We start from the raw sequence: 25956 nt of genomic DNA, 5'->3' as shown, positions 1-25956 counted from the left end.
AGGGGAAAAGCATGTTCAGTGAGAAAACAAATTCTGTCCAAACATTGTTACCAATTTTTGTGTACGGGTACATGGAGATGTGGGTGGGTGCAGAGTCGGTGTGTGTGCAAACGTTGGGGCAGAATGAGTAGGAAGGGAAGAGCCCGACGGTGAGCCGGAGGGCAGAATTGGAAGAGGCAAGAGTGATTTTGCAGTGACGTAAAGAATCTCCTTAAAGTTCAGCTTTTCTGCAGAGGCCACCAACACGGGTCTGACTCCATAAAAGTGCAACCATTACAGATTTGTGGATTTTATATATTCACTTCCTAAGAGTTTGGCATGGAATGCTCCAGGACAGCTTGTTGGTGACATGTGCCTGATCCTCCTCCTGAACTGGAAGATGCTTGACCCCAGAAGCCATGCTTTTTCCTTTGTGTTGCACAGCCCTGAGCACATTTGCTGCATATCGGTTTGTACACAACAATGATAAAGCAAATCATACGTTGATGTCATACACCCAAAGTAATTTCTTCTTGCTTCTCAATGCACATCTTAAAAAAGGCTCATTTTATGTGTAGTCATTTCTAAACCTCTCAATATACTATTGAATCTTTATCTTTATTGTGGGATGTTTTTGTTATTTAAAATGTGTTGTAATTTTCTGTCGCAGCTGCTAGTTGCAGTTCTGTAAAATATGTGTAATGCAAGAGCTTCCGTTGGGAAAACGTATAGCTGGACAAAATTTTACAAAGTCTCTTTACAGTGTTGTAGATTTGAAAAATGCAACCTAGAATCATCATTAGTTAGATACATGCAAGTGCTTAAAATTTGCTTATAGAAATTAAAACTTCAAAACTGTTTATGTTTAGTGTTTATGTTTATTTGTATATCTTTATATTTAGGAAAACAGGGAAATGAATTGTTATCTGAACTACACCTTCCTTTGGTTAATGTGGCAAAGCGAATGTGACACAGACAAACAGAGTGCTTTTCCATTGCCCTGCAGTGATGTGGGTTTGATGAAGCAGCAGAAAGCATCCCAAGGAGCCAGAAACTTTGCTAATGGTAAAAGCAAAGCGAGGCGCAGCTCAGCTCGGGAATACTTTATGGGCATGACGAGTTATTCAGAGTTATCCACACCGTAAGGAAGGGAGCAAACTCTCGACTGTATGTCACGTATGTTAAAGCTCCCCAAGACAGGACACCAATTAACCTTGGATGATAGCAAACACACACACACAGGCTGCCCGAGAGAAGCAGCCTGTTGCCATTAGTAAGAAGCAGCAGCCCTTGTCACCCTGAGCCATTATTTAAATCTCTTTAAAAATTCCCATATTAAGTCAAAGAACCGTAGCGCTCTCCTCTTCCTCACAAACAGACTATTTTTGCTGCTGTGAAAATAGGAGACATTAGTAATATGAGAAGCCAGTGGTCCTTTTATTTTTATCCTGGCTGTCTAATTTGGCCATTTTGAACCGAGAAGAAAAAAAAACCCTGATCTTCAGTCAAAGCAATTCAAGGCATGGTGAAGCTCGGAGTGAACCAAAACAACAGGGTCAAATGTAGTTGAAAGAACATGGTGGGGTAAATAAAAGGTCTTTTTTTTTTTTTTTTTTACTTTTAGTGCTGGTGGGAGGAGAAAGTTTGGTTAACTATTTAACCTATGATAGCCTTTTATCATTTTATGGCTTAGAGGTCCATGATTTTAAGGCTTTGTCAGTAAGTTCCTGGTTTGTATTCAATCTTTTCTCAGTTATATGACTTACATCTATTTACTGGAGATAGGAAAAAATTATAAACAGCAGCCGAAGATACATATTTTTTCCTAAAACGACTTGCCAGCAACTTTGGATTTGGTTCTCAGTTTCCATTTAGACCCTAAACTGTTTTCTTCTGCTCACGCTTCTCTGCATCATGATTTTTTTTATCAGCAGGGCTCTCCTTCCCCGTTTGGCTCACCTCTCTATTTTTTGGCTATAATGCGATGTGTCCTATCAGTTGGAGCAAGCGCTTACTAAAGGTCACTTGGAAGCTCCCTTTTCATTTCTCCCCGCTACAGTTTTTCCAGCAGGCGACCGCTCTCAGGGGAGCAACCCCCTCCAATCTGTCCCTTTTGATATCCAAAGCTGGTTGTTACGGGGGTTAAATTTCTTAATTCGCCGAGTTTTTGTGAGCGCTTCCTCAGCCCACCGCGCTCAGTCCCCGCGGCTGGGTGCAGACCCCTTGTCTCCCTAAGGATGCTGTGAAAGCGTTAGGGTTTATTCTTTCACCCTCTTCAAACTTGAGGGACGGGGGCCGGTTTTATACCCGTATAACTCCCATCAGCTTCAGGGGAATTGATCTCCCCGTTACATCGGTGCGAGATCGTATCATCAGCCTTTTTGGGGGAGTTTAAAATCAGACAAAGCCTCTTCCAGGGCACTGGTAAAGGAAAGCTGCTTGTCAAGAGATCTCAGACCACGAGAGCTGGTGGCTTCTGCCTGCCCTGGCGACCGGTTAGGTTTGGGGGAGTTCTTAATTAGTTTTCGGAGGGTCAGGGAAGTGACCGTAGTGGGTCTGGAACAAAGGAATAAATGAAAATGTAAAGCAGAGTGTTTGATATGTTGATAACCCCCCAGTTTTAATTTTAGCATAATTGGATCAGGGTTAGTGGCAGTTGTTAGGTAAAGTACCTTCGGGAAGTTCTGGCTTTATTCAGAAGTAAATATCATAGCTCTTCTCTTTTAACCTAAGTCTTTTTCTTTTTTTTTTTTTTTTTCCCAAAGAAGAACTGCTCAGTTTACCTCGGATTTATTTCCACTAGGAAAGCGCAAAGGTTTCAGGGACCTGTATTCTGATGGTAAAGCTTGTGACATGAGCTTTTGTTTTCCATGCGAGGAAACGTTAGCATTTTTTCACATGTTAACTTTTTAACAATTGCGAGGAATTTATTTTCCTTGAAAACTGCCATCCTTTTCTTTTTCCTGCTCTTTTCTCTCTTCTTGATATTTTTATTTCCCTTTTATATGGAGACTTGTAGATTTTGTCACTTCAAACGTTAGCTGTTCCTCCTCTTTTCTTTCGCTTTACAATACACACTAGGAGATTTTTTTTTTTGCATATTCCTCCCCTTTCTCTGTGAGATATTGTAGTTGACCAAATTTAAAACACTACAGTATTTAGCATCCCCGCAGTGCCATTTTAAGTATTTGGACCTGGAAAATGCCCCAAGCAATAACTACCTGAATTGCTTTTAATTACACAATATAGCTGCATCATTTTACTTCAGATTCTTTTTGATTGATGCTGTAAGGCAATTGTAACCATGGATGATGGGATTAAGTGCCTCTTGAAGTGACTTTAGCTTCTTGTGGGAACAAAGGGAAAGAAGAGAACACTTAGTCCCTTTTTGAGTGAACAGCCTTTTTTCACTTGCTATATAAAGAAATACAATTAACAAACATTATCCCCAGAGGTGAATTGAAATGTACATGCGGACAATAACCGCTCTTGACTGCAATTAGACATATATGATCCGAGGTATTTTGGCCATTCATTAGTGCTAATTGTTTGAGAAACAAGCCCACAGTACAAATGATTAAAATGTTAGTGCCATAACCAGGATTATTAGCATGTGTGATAAAATGCATGCGCCGCAGCTGTACCAATAAAACTCTCCGGCGAGTCGCTTTGATTCGACAAATACTCAGCTCGGCTGCGAGCCCTTCGTATTTGCACAGGGCCTGCTGATGTTTATAACAAACAACTTATATCTCCTTTTCTTAATTAGAAAGAATTACTATGCAAATTGCGGGGCTTTGTAATTTCGTAGAAGTTCCCTTTGTCTTTGGTAGATTATTTGTGTATGATTGTGAGCTACTCCCTAGTAAATTTGACATAGGAAAACCATTATGTTTACTCTGGGGGTTTTTTCGCACACATCGGGTAAATAATTTGTAGGAGATTTTGCTGCATTAGCTGGGTCGTGTTCAGTGGGGTCTTAGGTCTTGGGTCGCTTCTGTCGTTCTGCCGCAGCACCGCAGATATCCGGGACTGTGGTTGGTATGCAGTTATGTGCATACAGGTCAGAAATACGCATTGTGGAAATCATCCAGCTTTTTTAATCGTTTTAGTCAAATGCCTAAAAATGGTCCTCGGAAACACTTTGCCAACACTGTGCCAAAGATTGTAGAAGGAGAGGTTTGGCCTATAGAGCAACGGGTATTTTTCCATGTGTTAGGCAGGTCACGGTGTAGTGTCTCTTCCAGGGTTGATTTGATCTAGCAAATAAACACGGAACAGAGGCACGGGTTAAAGTGCTGATCCTGAAAATCACTTGTGGGAGTACTATATTTTGTGAGCTATAGGTTGTTGGCTCCGATGAGAACTGCACAGGTGTGTGCAGTTAAGTATATGTGTGAGTATGAGCAATGCTGGAATGTGAAAATGCAGTTTACAGCAGGGAAATGTGTATAATTTGGGGTCATTTCACCGGTTGCAGTCATACTGTATGGCTGCCATTGCGAAGTGCAATGCCTCTTAGTAATCAGAAAGGTTTTGTTTTCTCCTTCCTGAGGATGAACTATTTGCTCTTGGGTGAAACGGTTCTCAGAGGATCACAAGTAACTTTAACTTGCCAGCTACCTTTACATATTTGATGAAGACTTTAGTAGAGTGTTATGTTTGCTGAAGAAATTTAGTTTCATTTCCAAGACCCAAGAGCATTCAGCGTGCTGCTAGACGCTATGAATGAAAATATGCTGCTGTAAAACAATTTAATGAGCATTACCCAATAGCCTAGTCCTTGTTTTAACTTACAGTGCTTAAAGGAAGAAACATTGTCTTAGCAAATTCACTTGGATTATGTCCATGTGTTTAGTTTAAAGCATAGTCAAGCTTAGTTTGAATCATTAAAATACTTGCAGTCAGGAAACATATGTAAGATTTTCTTCCTCTGAGATTGCAGTGCTGTGTGGGTTTTTTTGTCCTAAAAAAGTAACTGCTGGGGATGTTTTTATTCTATCAAAATAACAGAAGTTGAGATAATCAGGATAGTGTTTCCTTCCAGAGTAGCTAACTGCTCATATGCATAGCACCCTGGGCCTTGCCACTGTTTTAAAAAAGACTATAGGCAGATGGATTTCTTAACAAATCTGCTTCTTCCTCTATGTTTCATTTTATTGTAGAACATAAAATATGACTATGCAAGGAAAATGCACGGTGAGAACAGACGATGATTTTTTAAGAATCTATGTCAAAATAATAGCATATGAAAACATTTACTGCAGTCACACCTAAGCATACTTGTTGAAAACTCTTATTTTACATGTGCATTTCTAGAGCTCTTCGTTTTGAAAGGAGAAGGATGCTGTGTTGGTCCACTGACACCGGTTCCTCCCATACATTTTTTTTTTTTCTGGCCATACCTCTTGAAAAAATTATTGCTTCTTCAACTTGGTAAAATGTTCCATAAGACTAATAATTTGACACATTGACAGTATATTTTTATAATAATCTGTGTCCTGAGAAACCTGTGTTTTGGGCCCTTGTGGCTACAAAGTTGATTAGCTGAGAAGGAGATACCAATAGCCACTGGGCGAAAGTATTTCTAACATTAAGCCTGTTAGGTGATGATATTTTAATGGATAAAATCTACCATTTCTTCGGAGTCAGGCAGTCTGATGGAGAAGCCATACTGCTCCCCCATCTAAACAAATGTTCATAGACCTCAGTGGTGAGACCTGACTAAACCTGGTCTGCAGGTAACGACGGCTTTACCTACACGATACGACACGCCGTTGTGCGTGGTATGCAGAGCAGAGCCGCCGTTGTGGTCCTTGCAGCAGCGAGAGGGAAACGGGCTGATCCAACAGCCCTTGGTTCGATGACAGCCCAGAAGAAATCCTAGGAAACCTGTGTGACAGGAGGTAGACCTCATCTCGGCGTGCTCTGAGATTATGGTGTTAGCCACGTCTATCAGGTTTCTGGCGGGTTGGAGGGTTGGTGAGAAACAGTCATTAAGGGTGCTTCAGGGACTGCTTGGCTCTAGGCTGGAGTTAACTATTAATGGGCTGAGCTCTTTGACTCCTTTGTGCCTTTGGGAACTACAGGGTTGAAGCCATCAGAGAAAGAGAATAGAAACTAATCACTTTTGTCCCCTCATATACGTTTAGTGAAGGACTGCAGACTTCTTTACTGACCTCTGTGTCACACTGAAAAAAGACCCTCCTCTTTCCATTTGAGATAAACCACTCTTCCACCTCCTCCTTGCTCTCCCAAAGTGCACTACTGCAAGAAAATGGGATTAAGTGGATTTAACCAGCAGCCACTTGAGTTGCCACAAGTTGTGTTACCATCCCCACTTCAACACGAGGCAGGGGACATGAAGTGGTTCGTGAGAGAGGGGCAAAGAGGGTACTTAGGAGAGACTCAGTGGATCTCAGTTGCATGTCTCCAGGTGTTGTCAGGACCTCCACCACCTAAGTCTTGAAGCTGTTGCTGTTAGAGATAAAGATTTATTAACGAGGGTAGCACTGGCACTTGTAAGAAAAAGGGGTGTCGTTTCTGTTTAACAGCAAAACTGCCTCATTTCTTAGGCTGAATTAAGCATTACCAGGCATATTACAAAGAAGAGTCTGGCAGCGCGGGGTTTTGTGGGCTCGTAAAGTGGGTCCACCCAGAACGTGCAGAGACACAGCAGAGGAGATGGTGAAATAGTTGTCCTTTTCGATTTATTTTACTGAGCTAAAATGTGATAGAAGCTTTCTTCGTATTTTTAACCCAAGGCTTATATTCCACTTTTAGGGTGCACACTTGAGGGGAAGAGAGGGTTTTTCAATGGGGTTAGCTTAGAAAGGCAAATATGTTAGTGGTCTGTCAGCGACACACCACATCAGTTCTGATTTCAATTCACTGAACTCATTTCCAAGTGTTTGCGAGTGTTAGTCATGTTCACTTTGAAGAAAACCCACATGCACGTGTAGCTGTGTGTCATCCAAGTGCAGCAACTTGGGAAGCATTATTATGAAGGGCATAGGAAAATGCATGGGTCCCTGACATGATGCGATAATGACATGTTCAGCATGGTGCTAGAAAAGCTTTCCATTATTCAAAGTGCTGAATAATATACATGATAATGCATAATGGTGTTATATGGTAGGATTATTTTGTGGTGTGACTTGTGCTCCGAGTATGAAGGCAAATTGTATTATTTTGTCCTCATTTTTGATGTAGCAGAATAGGGCTCGGGGATACAGCATGAAATGGGGAGGAACAGGAGCAGGCAAGGGTTTTTTTTTTTTTGGAAGGCCATGAAACGCAGTGGCACCCTCTGCAATTTATTTCTCTGTGCTTGTAATAATGGAGCAAAGCAAGCTCCCTACCGCGCTCAAGGGCAGCCTCCCCCAGCAGCCCCACTGCCTCCAAGTGCACCAACCCAGCTTGCGCTCGGGGTGGGTTAGCTGGTCCCTCACCGCGATCACCAGCACGGGGTGGAGACCACCGCAAACCCGACGCCTACGGGCCATACGGATGCCACCCACTCAAGCCATGTGGCACCACAGGCTCACACCTGCGCTGAAGTGTGGTGCACAAAGCATTTATAAATTTTAAAAGGCACCGCAGCCGACAACCTGCTGATGATGCTGGTGGGTTTATGAGCTGTGATTGGAAGTCTGTACTGTGGATCTGAAGGTCTGGAGGCTTCTGAGAGGACGTGTTGGGATTAGTGAGGTTCCACATTACGTGGGTTTTTCGTTCCTGTTTTCCTTGTTTCCCCCTCCATCCATTTTGCTTATTTAAAATTTGCATGAAAATACGTCTGTTGATATAACGCTAAGGTTGCAAAATCAACGGCACAAACTCATGTTTGTTTTAACCAACACCCCAGCTTCATTCACAGCGTGCTGTCCAGCTCCTGGAGCAAACGTGGCAGATAGCAGCCCCCTCTCTAAAGCAGTCCTGATCCGTTCCCATCACAACCTCCAGTCTATGGAGGAGTCCTGTGACAGGGGAAAAACCAACCCCCCCCTTCGGTATTTAATACTTGTCGTAGCGCACAGAACGGGCAGTCTAATTAAGGCTGAATGGATAACCTCAGCCGTGGCAGTTCTTCAGTTCTGAGTATTTAAGTTTGCAACTTCTGTTGAACATAGTCGTTTTGGAGTTTCATACTGTAATTAATTGTAATACTGATATCTCCCTACCTTGAGTCTTCCTAAGGAAAAAAAAAAAACATAAACAACCCCAATCAGCCACTATCTAGGTAGGAACATTTCTCTTTTAAAATATAGTCAATTATTCTTTACAGCATTGTAGCCAAGAGTCTAATTTCAACAATATCCTTTACAGGGTGGATTCTCCTCTGCCAGCTGGTGTTCCTAAGCTTAGTTATCACTTTGCATCATCTCACAAGTACGTTCCCAGGCGAGCTGTGCTGTATGTACCTGCAGATGATGAAAAGAAGATACGAAAAATCCCGTCACTAAATGTAGATTGTGCGGTGCTGGACTGTGAAGATGGTGTGGCTCTGAACAGAAAGGTAATTTTAAATTATCTGTGTGATATAATCAGTGCTAAAGAGAACTTGTGGAAAGACATTGCCTTTGCCTTGGGGAAGTGACAACCAGAGAGACAAAGATAAATCTTAAGATAAACAAAATAATGTAACAGTGATAGGCTTTGTGAAGGTGTTGGGAAAATCTGCTTACCCAGAACTGAAAGAGATCCCGTGTGAGTAAGTGGGGAGGGAGTTTTGAAGGAATACGGAGCTGGCCGTAAGCTCTCATCACAGAAGAGTGGGAGATACTATTATTATTGCTGCATATTTGTTAGGGAAGGGGAGGAAATGGTCTGTGCGAAGAGAAGCAGGAAAGGAAGAGTTATATCGGAATCACCAGGTGGGGGGTTTGTTGTTGAAATGAAAGCATCTTCAGATTGTGTGGAAAACAGCATTTGGAAGAAACGCTGTTAGGGGTGTTTCTGAAGGAAGGAGAAGTTAGAACATGAGTGTACCAGGGTTTGGAGGGCAGTTTAGATGGAAGGAGCTGCAAGAAAGCAGGGCTGGAGAGCAGAGCGGGAGATAGATGTAGATGTGTCAAGTACCAGTGCCAAGTTTTCGTTGACATTGAATTGTGAAAGAAGAGAGAATGATCTAGGATGCATTCAGTTTTGTTTGCAAGCAAAGTTTTTAAATATATGAAGATAACAATTTAAAAATGTTTCACATCTCAGAATCATAGAATCATTTAGGTTGAAAAAGACCTTTAAGATTGAGTCCAACCATAAACCTAACACTGCCCAGTCCACCATCTTAAACAATAATTATGAGAAACTGGTGTAAATGTTTCCTAGTGAAAGCTATTTCTCAACAGGAATGTAAGTTTGCCATCATATAGTTTTCGTATTTGTCAGTTTTCCTATCCATGTTACAGTGCTTCAACTACAGCAAACAGTGTTTAGGGTTTCAGTATGAATGTGTTGTCCAGGAAGTTATGAAAATAGGCTTGAATATTTTCCCGTGTCATCTCAAAAATGTGGACGAAATTTTATTCTTTTCTTTTTCTTGGGAGTTAATGCTTTCCAGAAGGACTCTCTTGGATAGTGCCCTCTTGAACCTTCAGCTCCTTACACGTATGTTGGAAAGAAAAAAGTTTACAAAGTTTGCATATATCTATTTTAGTTCTGAAAAGTGAAAATAGCATTGCTGAACGTTCACGTGTACTGCTGAAGACAGTTGGAAAACATTTTCCAGTTGCTAAAATTCTGTGTGGAAGACTAAGATCATATCTGCTGTCACAGTGAATTAGTATTTTTTAGGTCATATCTGGGAGGCTGCTGCTGTAAGATGACGCAAGACGCAATTGGGTATTAAACTGTAGTATTTTTAGGTGCAGCTTAATTATATCAAACAAATAATTTATAGCTGAAGCATCTATTTGTAATAGAGGATGACAGCAAAACAAAATTTGATGATCAAGGTGACAAAGTTGATAGTGGTAATTTCTAAAGGGTGGTAAAATTCTAGCTTTGTCGAAGTGAAGGGGAGTTATGCCACTGGGTAAAATATTTCAAAGAAATCAGGGGGAAAATCTGTAATAGGAACTCGAGACGACAGATGAGCCCCTGACTGAGCTTAAATGCAAAAAGGAAGCAGACAGGAGTTAGAAGTGGGGACAGGCTACCAAAGAGCAACACGGGAGCGTGGTCGGGGCACGTAGGGGCAGAACGGGGAAGGTCAAAGTTTGGCTGGAATCTGGACTGGTGAGGGGTGAGCGGGACAACAAGAATGGCTACTACGAGTGCATCAGCAGCAAAAATGGGAAGGAAAACCAGGGAAAGCGTGGACCCACTGCTCCATGAAGCCTTACTGTCCGAGTCTGCTCTCAGGCCTCCGAGGTCATCCCCTAGGAGCAAAACTTGGGAGAGGGAGGTAGCAGCCACAGTAGGGGAGGATGAAGTTAGGGTCTGTTTAAGTAAGATGGTCCGCGTGACCAGACGGGACACGCCAGGGTACAGCTGATATGCTGGAGGGCAGAGCTGCTCCTCGGATGGGGCTTTACAGTTGGAGGAACGACTTGACAGAAATGTAATAAAGTCCAACAAAAGTAAACACGAAGTCCCGGCGCCAGGCTGGGGTAACCAACCCCCCGCACCAGTCCGGGCTGGGGGTGTGACTCCCTGGGGGCACCTCTGCCAAAAAGGCCCCGGGCGCTGTTTCACGGCAAGCTGAACGGGGTCGGCGCTGCGGCCTCGCAGCAAAGGTGGCCGACCACCTCCCGGGCTGTGCTGGCACGGGTGCAGCCGGCGGGTCCGGGAGAGGCGTCCCTCCCCTCCACTTGGCTTTGGAGGGTCTCCCGGGGAGGGGGAGCTGTGCCCGGCCGTGGGCCCCGGGACAAGAGAGCGAGCGAGCAACGGGAGGGAGCCCGGGAAGGGCCACCGAGGTGGTCTCGGCGCAGGAGGAGAGCCCGAGGAGCGGCGTTTGGTCATGCTGGAGAAGGAGCTGGTCCTTGACGGAGGCTTTGCTGCCTGAGGGGAGCCTGAGGGTGGGTGGCAGAGCCAGGCTCTTCTCCGAGGAGCTCAGCAACGGCCGCGGGTTGCACGAGGGCAGATGCTGACCGGAGACGAGGGAGAAGAATCTTCCCCACGCAGGTGGCCAGACGCTGGAAGAGGTTGTCCAGAGCGGTGGTGCATCCTCCCTCCGTGGGGGTATTCAAGCCTTGGCTGGATGAAGCCATGAGCAACCTGGTGTAGAGCAGCAGCTGGCCCCGCTTTGAGGAGGCGGATGGACGAGGTCGTCTCCTGAGGTCCCTTCCAACCTGAATTAGACCGTGTGATTGCATGATCTAGTAGTAAAGTGTCGTTCAAAGTGATTGGAAGATTGTATTTCATTTTTAGATCTGCCACAGATACTCAGGAAGACTTTGACACTTAGGTTCTGTGAATGTGAAGCTGCAATTATTATTGCTCTTGCAGCTTAATTTATTAATGTTTCTGAGGTGTTTGGAGACTTTGTGTGAAAGATATGTCAAGAACATGCATGAAGTACAGTATTCAGTGGCCCATTGCAAATGGGTCATCTCAAACTAAGAAAAAATAACCACTGGGAAACACAGCAACACTGAGTCTGTCCTTTAATCATTATTCCTAAAATGAATAGTACTGATGAATTTGACTACTTATTGCTGTATTTTATATCACTAAAAATGCTACGTATAGATTTTCTTGAAACTGCTGCAGAAATGTTGGGTTTTGGGAAAATCAGGACCTGGTTGAAGGTTCACAGTGCTGTGAGCCAAACTTACCCGTCTACAGAAGGCCTTCGCTTGCATCAAATCCAAGCAGCAAGTTTGAACCACATCTTAACAAGTCTATTTTAACAAGATGCTCTGTGGATTGTATTAGGATTAAGTTATATTTGGAGAGATCAATAATCTGGAATGTCAGCAGCTCCCTTTGGTTTCTCATTTAGAGGGAAACAAGGAAGATGAACTTCCTATAACTGAAACTGATAACATTTGTAGTCTAAATTAAAAATTTTTAACAGTTTTCTATACAATATTTTCTCTCAAAGAAGTTTTGGAAGATATCTTCCCCTGTGCCCTCCACCCACAATTATGTTTTGTAGTGGCTCACAGAGAGCACACGAAGAATGGAGCCCATACCCATACCCTAATATGCATACCATTTTGGTGTCTGCATTTCTTACCTTCAAGAGCTACAGCACTGACCGTGATTTCAGGTATCATCTGTTGACATCTCCTTCTTTTCAGTCTTTTTTTCTAGTTGATATTTTGACTAATTTGAAAAAAAATCACCTTGCAGCAAGAAGTTCACAAGGAGAAAAGTCCTCAGCAAATTTTCTGAGGGGAACCAGTGGGAAGAAATGGCTAAAAAGCAAAGTTATAGTATGCTGAATACTGAGCCTGCAAGTAGGTTGAAAGCTGATCCTGGTACGAGTAGGACACATGGATCTTTTGCAACCCCTTTGGGACTGGACAGAGCTGTAGGGGGTCTTAAAAAAATTCAGAATAGGGAAGATGGTAGGAAGATATCCCAGTGTTGCTGAAAATTTCAGCCTTCTTTTAAAAGTTAGCTTTAGTCTTGCTGAACATATCCTACTAGTCATGCTGACCTCAAATCCTGGTTGGGGCTCCACACGCTGTTTTTAGAGGTTCAGATGCATAGTGTCACATGGTGTGGACTGTCAGCTATGTCTCCAGGTGTCTGACTCTGTAAGATGTTGGGAATTTCTACAACAGAAATTTGGGGTTTGGTTGCGGGGAGAACTGAATACTACTAAAGGGAATTCGCAGGTGAAGAGCTCTTCCCCACTAAAGTACCTGTAAAGTTTCTCCAGTGTTGCTATACATTTTAAAGAAATTACTCAGAATGGCTCACTTGACAATATTTTTAAGTGAACAGTTCAAATAGAAGTTCTAAAACTATAAAATTAGAAATAATACAGATTGCAGTGTTGATATGTTGCAAATGCATCACACTCTAAAGACTTTTTGTAAAATGGTACAAAAATAGGCTGCATCTATTTTGGCTCTTCACAGGAGGAGGCCTGAATATTCTTTCATTTTAATTGTAAAAAAGAAAAAAAATTAAAAAGATGGCTGCATCAATGTGCTTGACCAAGTCATATAAGCCAGTAAGCTGAATTGCGTGTTATGCCATTGAGAGGTCTCTGTGCAGGAGCTGAGCTGTCTGAAGATATCTCAAGGGCTCTCAGCCAAGCCAGCACTCCCTGGTATAGCTTTCTCTGCAGAGTTGCATTACCCACTGTGCTTCCATGCCAGGTGAACCTCTTATCGGGTGGAAAAGTTTCCTTCTCCTGATGCAGAAAGGAAGATTTCCATGCCAGTGCTTTCATTTTCCAAGGGCAGAGGGGGCTGAGATTTCGTAGTTAGTTCCTGTAGGTCTTGTAAGGTTACCACCCCTACAGGAGTTTGCTAGAAAAGCATTTTTTTTCAGCAGGATCCTGTCTTCAGTGCTGCTATTCTCCAGAGCATCCAGGAGGTCTTAGCTGCCAGGCCAGCCTAGCAAGAGACCAGCTGGAGCTGCTACTGTAGTGTTTATGCCTCTTTCTGAGTCCTTGACAAGAGTTTCAGAGCATTTTGATGCCTCGAAACCAGTCCTGTTAGTGGCTTTATCTTCAATGAGGTCAGTAGGGTGGTTTTAAATAATTGGGATATACGGCACCTTACTCTGTAGCTCTTTAGTGTGCCATCAGGCCAGGCAGGGCACAGTCCCTTCTGCCAAAGATGACCTTTGAAAATTATCATCTCAGGCAAATTTTTAAGGGGCTAGGATTTGGCCTTTTCTTTCCATGGGGAATGCCAGTGTTATAATTAAGAATCAAAACAAAATCCCGTGTTCCTCCTCACCTTTTTTGTATCAGAGGTGTAAAAGCAATCCCTTGGAGTGTACCCATGGCTGGGAAATGTCTGTGCGGTTCTCTGGCACAAAACACTTGAAAATAGGAAATTTTATTGTTGTTCCTCTGGCACGAAATAGATCTCATTCATCCAATAAAAGTTATTGGTATCCAGGGCTGCCCTGTAGAACGACATAGGACCAATTAGGGTTTAAGCTCCTAAGTCTTTTTTGCTGTGAATCGTGATTTTATCACTTTGTCTCTTCTAGAAGGAAGTTGCTCTCTCCTCCAGCACTTGAGCAAGAGAAGCTGGGGAAGAGGAAGCCTTAGCTCTGTCCCTTCCTCATATCCCTTCCTCGAGAGGGGAAATAGCAGCCCCTGAGCCTCTTCTGTTCTCCCCGCTCCCCTCAGCAGTGAGGGGAAGCTCGGTTGGGCTAAGAGGATGGATAGGGAAGGACCTATTTTGCTTCTCCGCAGCATGGCCTCTTAGGGTCATAGCATAATTTTGTTCCTACTTAATATCTTGTAGCCACTTAAAAGATCATTGCTGTGCTGTGGCATGGAAGAAAAAAAAAAATCAATTAATTCTTTTGAATCGTCTGTTTTTAAAAATAGGATTAAAGCCTGACCACTTTTCAAACTGTTCCATTATGAATAACGCATGTGTAAGAGATGACTCTGGGTTCATTACAGTTAAGAGCAGATCATCCGCATACATGCTGATTTTATGGAGATTTCTCTCCATGAGAATGCCTCCTCCACCTCTCCAGTGATCTGATCCTGGGGTCAGAACAAACAGCACGCCGGCAAGAGAGCATCCTTGCCTACCGTTTTTCCCCTAATCTGAGGCCTTCTGACCTTTTTATTCCTTATCACTGATGAGAAGAGGCTCTTGCATATAAAATAACACTTCAACTAAATTTGGGAGTGGAGATAAATACATAAAATGGGTCAGCGTGGTATACAAAAAAATCCTAGGCTTTCCTTATTGAAATGCATTTCCTTATTGATCTTATTGAAGGCTTTTACAGTATCAGTGGAAAAAAGCTGCAGTTGGTTTCCATAAATCTCTAGCTACTTCAATTAAAATCAACAGTTTTCCTGTATTATGTGATGATAATCTTTTTTTTTAATAAAGCCAAGTTGGTTAGGATTTATCAATGCCGCAGGTATTTCTCTAGGCTCATAGTGAGAATGTTAGCTAGTACTTCATAGGCACAGTTGCGTGAAACATTGATAACTAGGTTATTTTACCAGGTCTTTGCTTTATTTATAACAAATTAGTACTGTACCTAATTGTATTCCTCCTACAGGGAGAAGGCTTGCTGATAAAGTGTGTAGAGAATGATTAAATGTACACAGGCGCATAGTAGGGTGACTTCTCTTCAAAAGATGCACAAAATTAAAATGGGAATGCTGCTTTCCCCGGTGGCTTGCCATTATTAAAATTCTCAGTAGCATGGGAAATTTCTTCTGTAGGAATTGGGGAGTCCAAAATCTCTCTGGTTTATTGTAGGGAAGCTGAACTGTACAGTGAAACTCTGCAAGGCCTTTTTGATCCTTGAAGAGTTCTGATGAATATACATTTTTATGAAAGTTGTAAAGTGTTTTCATTTCCTTATTAATCCCACCATGGTCCTGGAAGAACTGCCACTCCTGAGTGGTAACTGTGACAATAAAAGTTTTTGTTCCTATTGTTTTACTCTACAAGCCAATCATCTTCCTTACATAAAGATTTGAGGATTCATAAGGACGATCACAATATTCAGCAATTTTCTTCTTAATGAGCTCAGTAATGCCTGTGTCTCTTCGAGCAGAGCCTTTGAATTGCCAGTTATTTCTTTTCCACTGATTCAGATGTATCCAATTAAGTTTGACTTGGACATGTTCTGATATATCTATTACTGCTGACAGAACGGTGTCTAGAAACGTAGGGAAAATGTCTTGGCTCAGTATTAACAGGGATTTCAGGCAGAAATACATTAATAGACCTGGGAAAATATTTTAAAACATACAGTTAATGTTTGTATGGACTTGGAATTCACAGTACTTCAACTCTGTGTGTAGCCCACTGTCCTCAGGCTCATCAGCACAGCTGGGTGTCGAAGGCTAATTGCAGGACTGGAAGTCATGTATTGCTGCACATTTCTGGACCAGTTTTCAATATATTTCATCGGTTTTCGTATTAGGAAGGACCTGGCTGCACAGCTGCTGCTCATCTAGCACTTAGCTTGAAGGGAGCCGTTGAGTTTCAAGTGTGCTATGGAAGACCAAGCCAATACAAAAAGTTCAGTATGCACATGTAGCTTAGAAACAATCTGTTGGATCAAATTTGGGCAGACTTTTGTTTGCATGCAGAGCCACGTGTTGGGTTGTGTTGTCAAGGTTGCAATGGTACTGGGAGTGAGGAAAACATAAAGGTACTGCCCAGATCGCGGTCACAGGGGTTCTCAGCACTCAACGCCATTTGCTTCAGGTCTCCTTTGCTTTTTTGTTGGCCATGAGCAGGCAGAGGAACGTGATTGTATGTCCAAGTTTCTATTGTCCTGCTTATTCTTCCACATTGCAAGGGCCACATTTTGAAAACAGAGAGGCAGGCCAAACATGAGGAAACCCACAGACCCCATTAACAGGGACATGGATCAGAAAGCAGTAGGACACGCAGAGAATACAGCACTTGCCCTCTTTGATAAACTTTTCTGCCAGGTATCTCTACAGTCACAGTCAAGGTAGTGGTCTAGTGGACCTTTGGTCTGACTTAGGTAAGAGAGGTAGGTAAGGGAAGGTGGAAATGCATGGTACTTTCCCCAGTGCATTGGTACCATCAAAGCTGGACCTGTCCCAGGATGGTGAGGAGCGGGGGCAACCTTAGAGATCCTCAGAAGATTATGGGCAAAATCTGTGGTTTATTTTACCAAACTGTTTAAGCGTTACCTGTTTACCTGGGGTTTAGTAGTGTTACTAGGTAGCAAACCGAGGAACTGTGGTGGGATGCTGGGTAAGGGAAAAGAATTTTTGATGTCAGATGGAGGAACAGTGTAGCTGTACACATGGAAGTTGCAGATGAGGGTGAGGATGTGTGTGGCCATGGCTAGGCTTGGGAACCTTGGCAGGTGTCAGCTGAAAGCATGGTGTTTAACCTCTGTACCTTTGCTTTCATCTAATATTCCTCTGGAAACCAGAGAAAAGGATCCTAGCATTCAGTGGTGGGAGCTAAAGCACCAGTACCTATGCCTCATTTCCTTCCACTGTATGTCCAGTTAGCAGGAGTCCACAATACTTATGATGCTGCAGATTCTGCAGTCCTTACTCAGATGACATTTCACAATGAATTAAGGACATCTGTGTCTAAATGAGTAATTCAAGATTAAGCCCTTCAGGAGTTTGAGCTTCTTCCTCCTGTGCACCACTATATATTGAACTGAAGGCACGTGTGTCGTGCTAGTTGCAGAACACACCATTCCCAAAATAAGCATAGAACCATCTAAACCCACCCTTTTATTTCCACCATGAACTAAGTCCATGCCATGACATCCCTTCAACTTAGAGTGGAGTAATTTATCTCTGTTCAACAGAAGACAAAACACATGGATTACAATTCTCTAAAGCCCTGGTTTTTACGTATTCTATGAATTACTTTTTTCTCTGAATTGTGAAAAGACTGTACGTTAAACAGTGCTTTATACACCAAAAGAATACACTTTCATGGAACAGGCTGGTATCCAAAATAGCTACAAAATCACATCTCTGGCTTACTGAAACTGGAGAGCATCCAGAGCCATGAATTCATTGCACACTCACATACCAGAATAGAACACAATACGCAACTCTTGTGATTTTTCTCGTCCCTGTCGTAAAAGCCATAATAAACGGGGACAGACATTAGGAAGTACATGCATTTGTTGACTCACATCTAAACCTGCATAGCTCTGCTGGCTACGTAGTAAGCAGCAGGCTCTAGGGGCACAAAAGCTCTTAATGTGTCCCCAGGTTACACGTTGCCATGCCCAGAGTTTGGGCTTCTGACTAAGGAATTCTTTTGCAAAGAAGCAAAAAACATGCCAGGTTTTTTTCTTCATTTCAGGTAAGTCAAAACATCTAGCCACGTGTGAAAGTTGCTGTTTTGGCAGTGGTTTTTATGTATGTATGGAGCATGTGCAGTTGTTAGCACATCTAAATGCATTGACCGAAGTATGTTGTATATCTGTCTCCAAAGACAAATGCACACATCTGCAAATCCAGCATATTGCAGATTTGGATGTTAATGTAAGCTGCTCTGCTGAGGTTGCCCATCTTTCCTTTTGGCTACAAATATCATAAGGGAGATTATGATCTGTCTTCTTGTTTATCAATAAGGAAAGGGATAAGCTGACTGTGGAGTCCGATCAGCACTGTGCATCTTTTCTGAAAGGATAAATAAAATCTTAGTGTTTTCTGAGTTTGACTACAGTTTCTATCTTTAAAGCAGCTTGGTTGCTCTGAGATTGCTGTTTCAACTCCTGAATGGCTGCATAACATAGTGCTGTCTACCGTGGATCACTGTAAGAGCTCTTTTTGCTATCCTTCTTTCACTGCAGTGCGTTAGGGCTACCCTCTCCAGAACAATGTACTTGCCAGTTATTTCAAGATTGGGAGAAAAGAATTGTAAATATTTTTCTTCATTTCTGATCACTGAGCTCCAGAAGACCGTAAATCCTTGTGGTGTTCCCCATTTAGGAGCAAATGGTTGTAAAGACCCTGGCTGTTCATTTTAGGATGATTATAAACCATGGCTTGCTCATTCTTTCCTCCTTACTTGTTACAGTCTCTTACTAGATTGCCTCAGAATAGCTGCTCCTATGCCAGGCTTAGAGATAACTTCATCTTCTAAGATTTCACAATGCAATTGTGCGTTAAAAGGGGATATGTTGAACAAATTGGTATTTTCTTCCATCTTAGCCAGGTTATTTGGTTACATTTTAAACTTTGATTCCACACAGACCCAATCTTCCACTCATTAACCAATTATTTTTAAATAGAATTATTATAGATCATAATTTAGTTTGCATTTTCTTGAGAAAAAGGGCAAATTAATACATGTAAACATGGGTGAATCTATTTAAATAAACTGTCCACAAAATCCTTACAATATGTAAACAACATTTGTTATGCCTTGGAGATAGCATATGATTGGACTCATGAGACCCTGTTTATCCTACTGAACAGTTTCTTTTATAACTTCAAAGGGAATTTTATATATTTATGGCAATAGCAGGGTGTTAAGTATAGCTAGACAGAAATTATACCTCAGCTATTTAGTTAATGCCAATAGGGATTAAATTAGATTTTATAGTTGTTAGTAGAAGTCTGTTTTGTAGCTAACAAGTGGGATTTTTAAATCCTGGAAAGCATAATCCTATTATAAAACTGGCAGCTGAATTAACATTATCTAGGAAGCAAGTCTTCACGGATTAACATTTTTTGACATTAACAAAGAAAAACTAATGCTACAGGGATATTAGATGCTTTTCCCAAAAGTAGGAAAAAAAAGGAAAGTGAATATAGGACAAGATAAATGGCACAAATACTGCAGGAAGGAAAAATGGAGTGAAATATGCATGAGAAATGAAATCTGGGAGTGGCCATGTTCTGCCTCAAATACAAAAGAAATACACCGGGTAGGAAAAGGCTCCACAATCGCCTTGATTAGCCCACGCATTGATTCATAAGTGCCTTGTGACTAATTCACAGTTATCCAACGTGAGCGTGGGATAGCCACGAAGGCCTTCTCCAGTCCTGAGGGCCAAGGTCTTTGCATTCCAGCTGGATGCTCTAGAGGCCAAGGACTGGCAGCACTGCAGAAAAAACACTCGTCCCTTCACTGAACAGGCCCATAAAGCTGTTCCACCAAGACCATGATGAAGTTCTCCTTCTAAACCTTAAAGGCCGGTCACGGGACAACTGCCGTAAAGAGTGATACAGGAGATGAACGGGGTCACTGAACTTGCTCGTCTTGCAATAGCTTATTCTAGGCATTGATAGACTAAATAGCTGTAAGAGTATATGCCATGTCATATTTCAATTAAAAAATCTTTGTCATCACAGTTGCAGAGCAAACCTTTTATTACTTACAATTGTGAAGTATACGACTCCTGTAAATTATTTTAAAAGCTATGTGTTTAGAATCTGAGCCCTTATTCACAGCTGCAGCATTGAAATAATGGAAGTAGTATTTTGTTGTGTGGAGGCTTAAAAGGAATCCACTTGATAAATTTATCTGTCACAAAAACATGCCAAACAATTTCTTCCAGATTTTGCAACATCGTATGCAGTGTTGCTGACCCTGTGCGGATTTTACTGTAACAGTATCTGTTGGCTGCCATCTTGTCTCACAAATTTCTTCCTTTTTATCAAATAGATAATTTCATTAATTACTAATGAGAGCTAAACTGAAACAATTTGTTCTAACTTTGCCTTCTAACCTCCCAATTTCTTGATTCAAGTAATGCAGAACTAGATCTGAGTCACTGTCAGACTGGGGTTTTGTTATCAGAGATTTAATTGTGGCTTCGCAAACCTAATACACAGCTTCACGGGTTGATTCTTAGTTTGGTGCTTTTGAAATGCTGCATTTTTGCTCCTTGTGGGTTGCTACTTTAACCATTATTACCTACTGGCTTACGTTTTTACCGAGCATCTTTTCTGCCAGAGCGTGTGTGCATAGCAATCATTGCTGTGGTTAAATCCATTACCAGACGTGTAGCTGTGACTGCCTTCAGGGCTTTCTTAAATCATGGTTGTGTAGCATAGACTTTATGTTGCAAAGCATATAACAACATCTAAGCTGTGGAAATAGTGTAAAACTTCTAAGTTGCCAAACTGTCCTCCTCTGAAGTTAGTGCCATGAGGAGGAACCTTGGCACCATTATGTCAGTGGGAAAATTCACACCATTTGGCATCAACAGGACCAAGATTTATCCCCTGTTGTGTGCATGTTGCACCAACGATAATGAACTCTAGTGGGAATTGGAAATAGTTGCTTGCCTTCTATTGTGGCTCTTTTTCAAAAATCTGTCCCCGCAAATGTTTTTTTTTTCTTTTTCTGTAGGTAGAAGTATGCAGCAGTCCATAAGCCTGGTGCTTTAAAGCACGCAGGTATCTTTTAGCCATTGACACAGCCCTCTGTGGTGCTGGGCACCTTTGGAGAAATGGGAGTAGAATGTGCCTGTGATTTCTCACATCAGGAAGGACATGAATTTGATGTCTCCAAGATGCGCATGATCCTTAGATAAAGGACCTATCTTTCCCTCCCCCTTAAGTAATGAGCAATGCTGTAGCTTTTTAGTGTTTGTTTCCAGTTTTTCTGTCTGGGTTGGAAAGTGTAGAGACTTGGCCTGTAAGACTTGGGTTGTTTTTAAAATGTTTGGCTAGCTCCTCAGCTTGTGTAAATAGGTTTAGCTCTTCATTTTTCATATGATGACACAGCAGGTGAAGCAGCTCTCAAATGAGAATTCACGAAAGATTATGTGGGAAAAGAGCGTTATAGGACCAGGTTGTTGCATCCACATCACTTGGCTGAGCACTCATCATCTGCCTCCAGTCTCTGGAAGAGAGAGATGGAGACGCGAGGGAGCAATGTTGTTACTGAGCAGAGCACCCTTCGTCCTCCAGAAGACCCTGCGCCTGCCATGACCGGCTGCTACTTGACTGTGAAAGAGCTCACTGAGCAGGGAGGGAGGGATGAGGGATGCTTGGCTCTGCCACCCGGCGTTCTTGCATCTGAATATGTGTTTTTCTAGAGTAGATGCTTTGTAGAAGCTCGTTCAGGGCGAGCGTGTGGAAAACAGCAGCAGCAGCAGCAGCTCCTGAGCGTTGCCAGTCAGGGGACCTGATTTCAGAATTTGGCTTCGTGTCAAATCTGCTTATCATCGGGGAGGTACAATGGAAGTGCCGAGAAGAAATGCCCAGAAATGTGATGGCCGGTCGTGGATTTCAGTGCTTGAGGCTGCTACAAGTAGCCCTGCGCACACATGCTCGATTTGGTAGCTGGGGGGATTTACACACTGAGCAACCTCTGAGTAGCGCTTGATGTGACTTGACAGAAACTAGCAGAAAGAGCAACTGGCTCTTAGCCTGTAAGGGCGATCCCAATCCCCGGTCAGCAGGCATCACCTCTTCCTAAGTCCGTCTCTTCATAGAGGTATATTTGGTGCTACGTAGCAAAGTGCTGAGTGGCTCATGCCCTCCCAGGGGTGATGTCCCCTGTAGGAAGAGCAACGACGCTTTGCCTTAAGAGCAGCCAGCGGGCTGAAGAGGTCTCGGAGACCTCCCCTTTCTTTTGCTGTTGAAACTCTGAGCTTTCTCTGTGCTGCTAAGGGAGAACAGACCCACAAGGGCCACCTTTCCAGGACATATGGTCTTGGCAAGCAGCCTCCTGATTGGGGTCAAAAAATATCGTCTTCATCATCATCATCATCATCATCATTATTATTATGCATATTATGCATATTTAACATGTACGTCTGAGCACTGAAGACCAGGTAGTAGCGGTAGCAGAGAGGGGATGTCTATGAGCTGGTTGTGGCACACGGCAGCTGAAGCTGGAGGTTAAGAAGGCTCTTCTCCAATGTGGTCTAGGAGTTGGTAAGTTGGTAATTTGGACAGGGGGTGACGAAATGCTAGTGAAGCAAATGAGACCCCTCTGAGGGACAGTGGCAATAAGCAGCAGCTTCTCAGCTGAAAGAAGGCTTGCCTGGGGTTTCACACAGGGCTGTTTATAGGTCCTTTTTTTACTCTTGCTGTTCAAGAAAAGAGGACTTGTGCTAGCTTTTAAATAGGCGAGTTACGTGCAGGAAGCTCCCGACTTGTCAGCCACTGACTTTTTTCACACCCAGAACTCTGCAAGTGCTTAGTAAAGTTGGTATGTATAGTAAATCTGCCGTGGCTATCAAGCCTGATTCCTTGAGTGAGGCAGAGCATTTATTGAATTGTGTCTTTTTTTGTTCTGCTGATAAACGTATCTGGCAGGGGAAACTAGGACTTCTATTTGGGATCATTTGTTGGAGGGTTTTCTGGACTAACAGAAGTATTGAGCTGGAGGAGCTGTCGTCATCTACTTCAGTCCTCTGATCTGAAGCAAGATGAAGCCTTTCTAAAGCACCACGATGGACGTTTCTGTAACCAGTTGTAGAGGGTGTCCACAGATGTCTCTGGTGCCCCTAATGTCTGCTCGGGATTTTCTAATAATTGAACTTAAATGTTGTTTTCATCAAATGAGATGGATTTTGTTCTCCATGACCACTTACAGAAAGAAAAGCAGAAACCTGTAACCCTCTCCCATAAAACATTATTCTGTGCATTGAATTGTTATTAATGTCTCCTATAGATTTTCTCTTTTTAGTGAAAGTGACTGCGTATCCTTCAGCTTTTTCTAACAGCAGGTGCCTGAATGTCTTATCAGTCTTCTTGTAAGCTTGTGGACTCTCTCCAATCTTTTTTCATTTCTGGTCCCCAAAACTGGATATTTCAACTGAGCTCTTACAAATGCAACATAAAACAGTGCAATTACTTCCTATTTTATTATCTATGATGTTACTGTTAATATATTTCCAGAATTGGCTTTGTCTTTTTTGTAATAACACTGCATTGGTGACACTCATTCACTTCAACCTACTACTCTTAGTGCATTTTCAGCTTTGTTTCTGCCTCTATGTCTCTCTCTCTTATGTGGTATTGTTCTATCTTTTTCACTTTTTACTGTCTGTCCAGTCTGAGAATGTCTTTGCATCTCCCTCCAAATTACAGGTCGCTGAAGATAGATACTGAAAATCTAATCTTGCAGTACCCAAGTTGTTAATGAAAATATTGAAATTATGCCCCTTCACCCTCCAGGAAAGGTGCTCAGTTGAATACTGGTTGCTACTTTTTGAAGGTAGGTTTCCACATTAGCCCATTTCCTTTGAGGTTGTTATGTGCAGCAGTGTCAAAAGCTTTCTCACATCTTGACCGCCCTCCACAGTTTCTCAACACCTGGCTTGAAGTAGGTGGCCAAAGCTGGAGATCGTAACTCCAGGTGCAACTTCACCAGTGCTGAGTAAAAGGGGACAATAACCTCCTTAGTCTTCTGGCCATGCTCCTCCTAATATAGTCCAGCGTGCAGTCTGTCTTGTTTGCAAGGAGAGCACACCGTTCCCTGCCTGGCCCTCATTCGGGTTGCCACCCACCAAAGCCCCAGGCCCCTTTCAGCAGGCACAGTCTGTAGCCTGTCACCTTCGGCCGGGCAGACGTGTGGGGTTATCCAGTCCCCGCTGCATAACTCCTTGCTTCTCCTTGCTGAAATTCCTGGTGATCCTGTTGACCCAGTCCTCAAGTTTCTCATGGTGCCTCTGGACTGAAACTCTACGGGTCGTGTCCCTCTAGTTTGGTGTCACTGGAAAAGTTGCTCAGGGCTCATTCTGTGTCATCATTGAGGTTGATGCAGAAGATGCTGGATAAAACTGGCCCTAGTATCAAAGCCTGGGGTACTCCACTTGTTACCAGCTGCTGACTAGTCATTGAGCCATGGATAACTATCCTTCTATCTATCTCAGCTGTCCAGCCAGTTTTCAACCCATCTAACAGTCCATTCTTCTAGCCCATATTTTCTCAGCTTCCAGGTGAAATGCCATGTCCTCTAAAGTCAGGGTGTATTACATCTGCTGCTCTCTCTTTGTCCATGTAGACAGTCATTTTGTCTTAAAAGGCCATCAGATTGGTCAGGCAGAGATGTCCTTCTCCTATCTCCAACCCACGCAGACTTATCCATTTTCTTCCCTCATTTCGCTGTTTGTGGTTATCATCATGTCATGATTGCAACCTGTTCTGTCCTCTTTTGTTCTTTGCCCAGCTAGAATCAATAGATTTAATGAACAAGAGATTTTATTCTTACTTCATTATATAGCTCCATAGTGTCAGGTATTTTGAAGTGTCCTTAACACTGGACCATATTATACTTTCTGATTATTAAAATTTTAGTTGCCTTGAGTTGACTTTAGACACCTGCATCCGAGAATGCAATTCCCAGCCACACTGCTAATGCCTGCGTGTGCTCTTAAGTGCTGTAAAGTCTGCTTTTGTGCATACTCAGAAATGCTTCTGTCCTCTTCTGGCAGCTGGTTGTCTCTCTCATGCCAAGGCTATCAGAAAGATATGTTCTGTCTAAGGCCCTTGAGCAGATGGGATCAAAGCTTGCCCAGCAAACTCTGACAGGAGACACATGCAATGCACAGAAACCATGGCCTTTTTATTTAAAAATGGCTAGGATAGGAAAGAAGAAATAATGGTAATATCCATGGTGACATGGGTAACAGGCTGGCTGTGAGCTGACGGATCAGGGTCAGAGGGGAAGCCAGAATGGGGATGTGTCATGGTGGAGCCTGATCAAGGAGAGACTGTGGACAAAGATTTCTTTAAACTACTGAAAGAAGTATCTCAAATTCTTTCTGACGCTCATGGAGGACTTCAACTATGCCAGTATCTACTGAGAGGACAGTGTGATGGGACACAAGCAATCCAGATTTCTGGAGTGCGTGGAAGACAGTTTTCTGATGCAAGTGCTGAACAAGCTAACTAGGGGAGGTGATTTGCTGGACTCCTGAATAAGAATGAACTGTCAGTCAATAGCAGCCTTGACTGCAGGAGCTGTCAGATGCTGGAGTTTACAATCCTGAAGGCAGTGAGGAAGGCAAGAACACAAGACTTCAGCTGGTAGGCAGGCCTGATCCCATGTCAGGCTGTCCCTGAAGGTAAGGGAGCTCATAAGGGCTGGTCAGACTTCAGTGACAACCTGCTCAAAATGCAAGAAAATCATCTGAAAGGCAGAAGAACAGGCAGGCATGGCAGGAGGCCAGCTAGCTGAACAGGAAACTCTTGATTTAACTCAAACAAAAAAAGGAAGCATGCAGGAAATGGAAGCAGGAACGGGCTACTGAGGAGGAATAAAGAAATATTACCTGGGCCTGTAAGGACAGAATGAGGAAGGTCAAAGCCTGGCTGGAGTCAAGCAACATAAGAAACACCAGGGAAAATTTGGGTCTCTTACTGGGTGGTGGCCTTTGCTTGCAGGACATGGATAGGGCTGAGGTGTTCAATACTTTCTTTGC

General features: G+C 42.8%; 1 protein-coding gene across 6 annotated transcripts in view; it reads left to right on the top strand.

The window, feature by feature from the left end:
• Window positions 1–25956, top strand: part of CLYBL (citramalyl-CoA lyase) — a 175674-nt gene that overhangs the window by 83251 nt on the left and 66467 nt on the right. For all 6 annotated transcript variants that reach the window (XM_030036504.2, XM_041128699.1, XM_030036503.2 and 3 more), the window contains one exon: window positions 8308–8497. In XM_030036504.2, the coding sequence (XP_029892364.1) occupies window positions 8308–8497 (190 nt within the window). The remainder of the gene's footprint in view (window positions 1–8307; window positions 8498–25956) is intronic.

Source organism: Aquila chrysaetos, chromosome 14 (assembly GCF_900496995.4).
Source record: "Aquila chrysaetos chrysaetos chromosome 14, bAquChr1.4, whole genome shotgun sequence".
In the NCBI taxonomy this organism is placed as follows: Eukaryota; Metazoa; Chordata; class Aves; order Accipitriformes; family Accipitridae; genus Aquila; species Aquila chrysaetos.
This window is presented reverse-complemented; position numbering and strand designations above follow the sequence as displayed.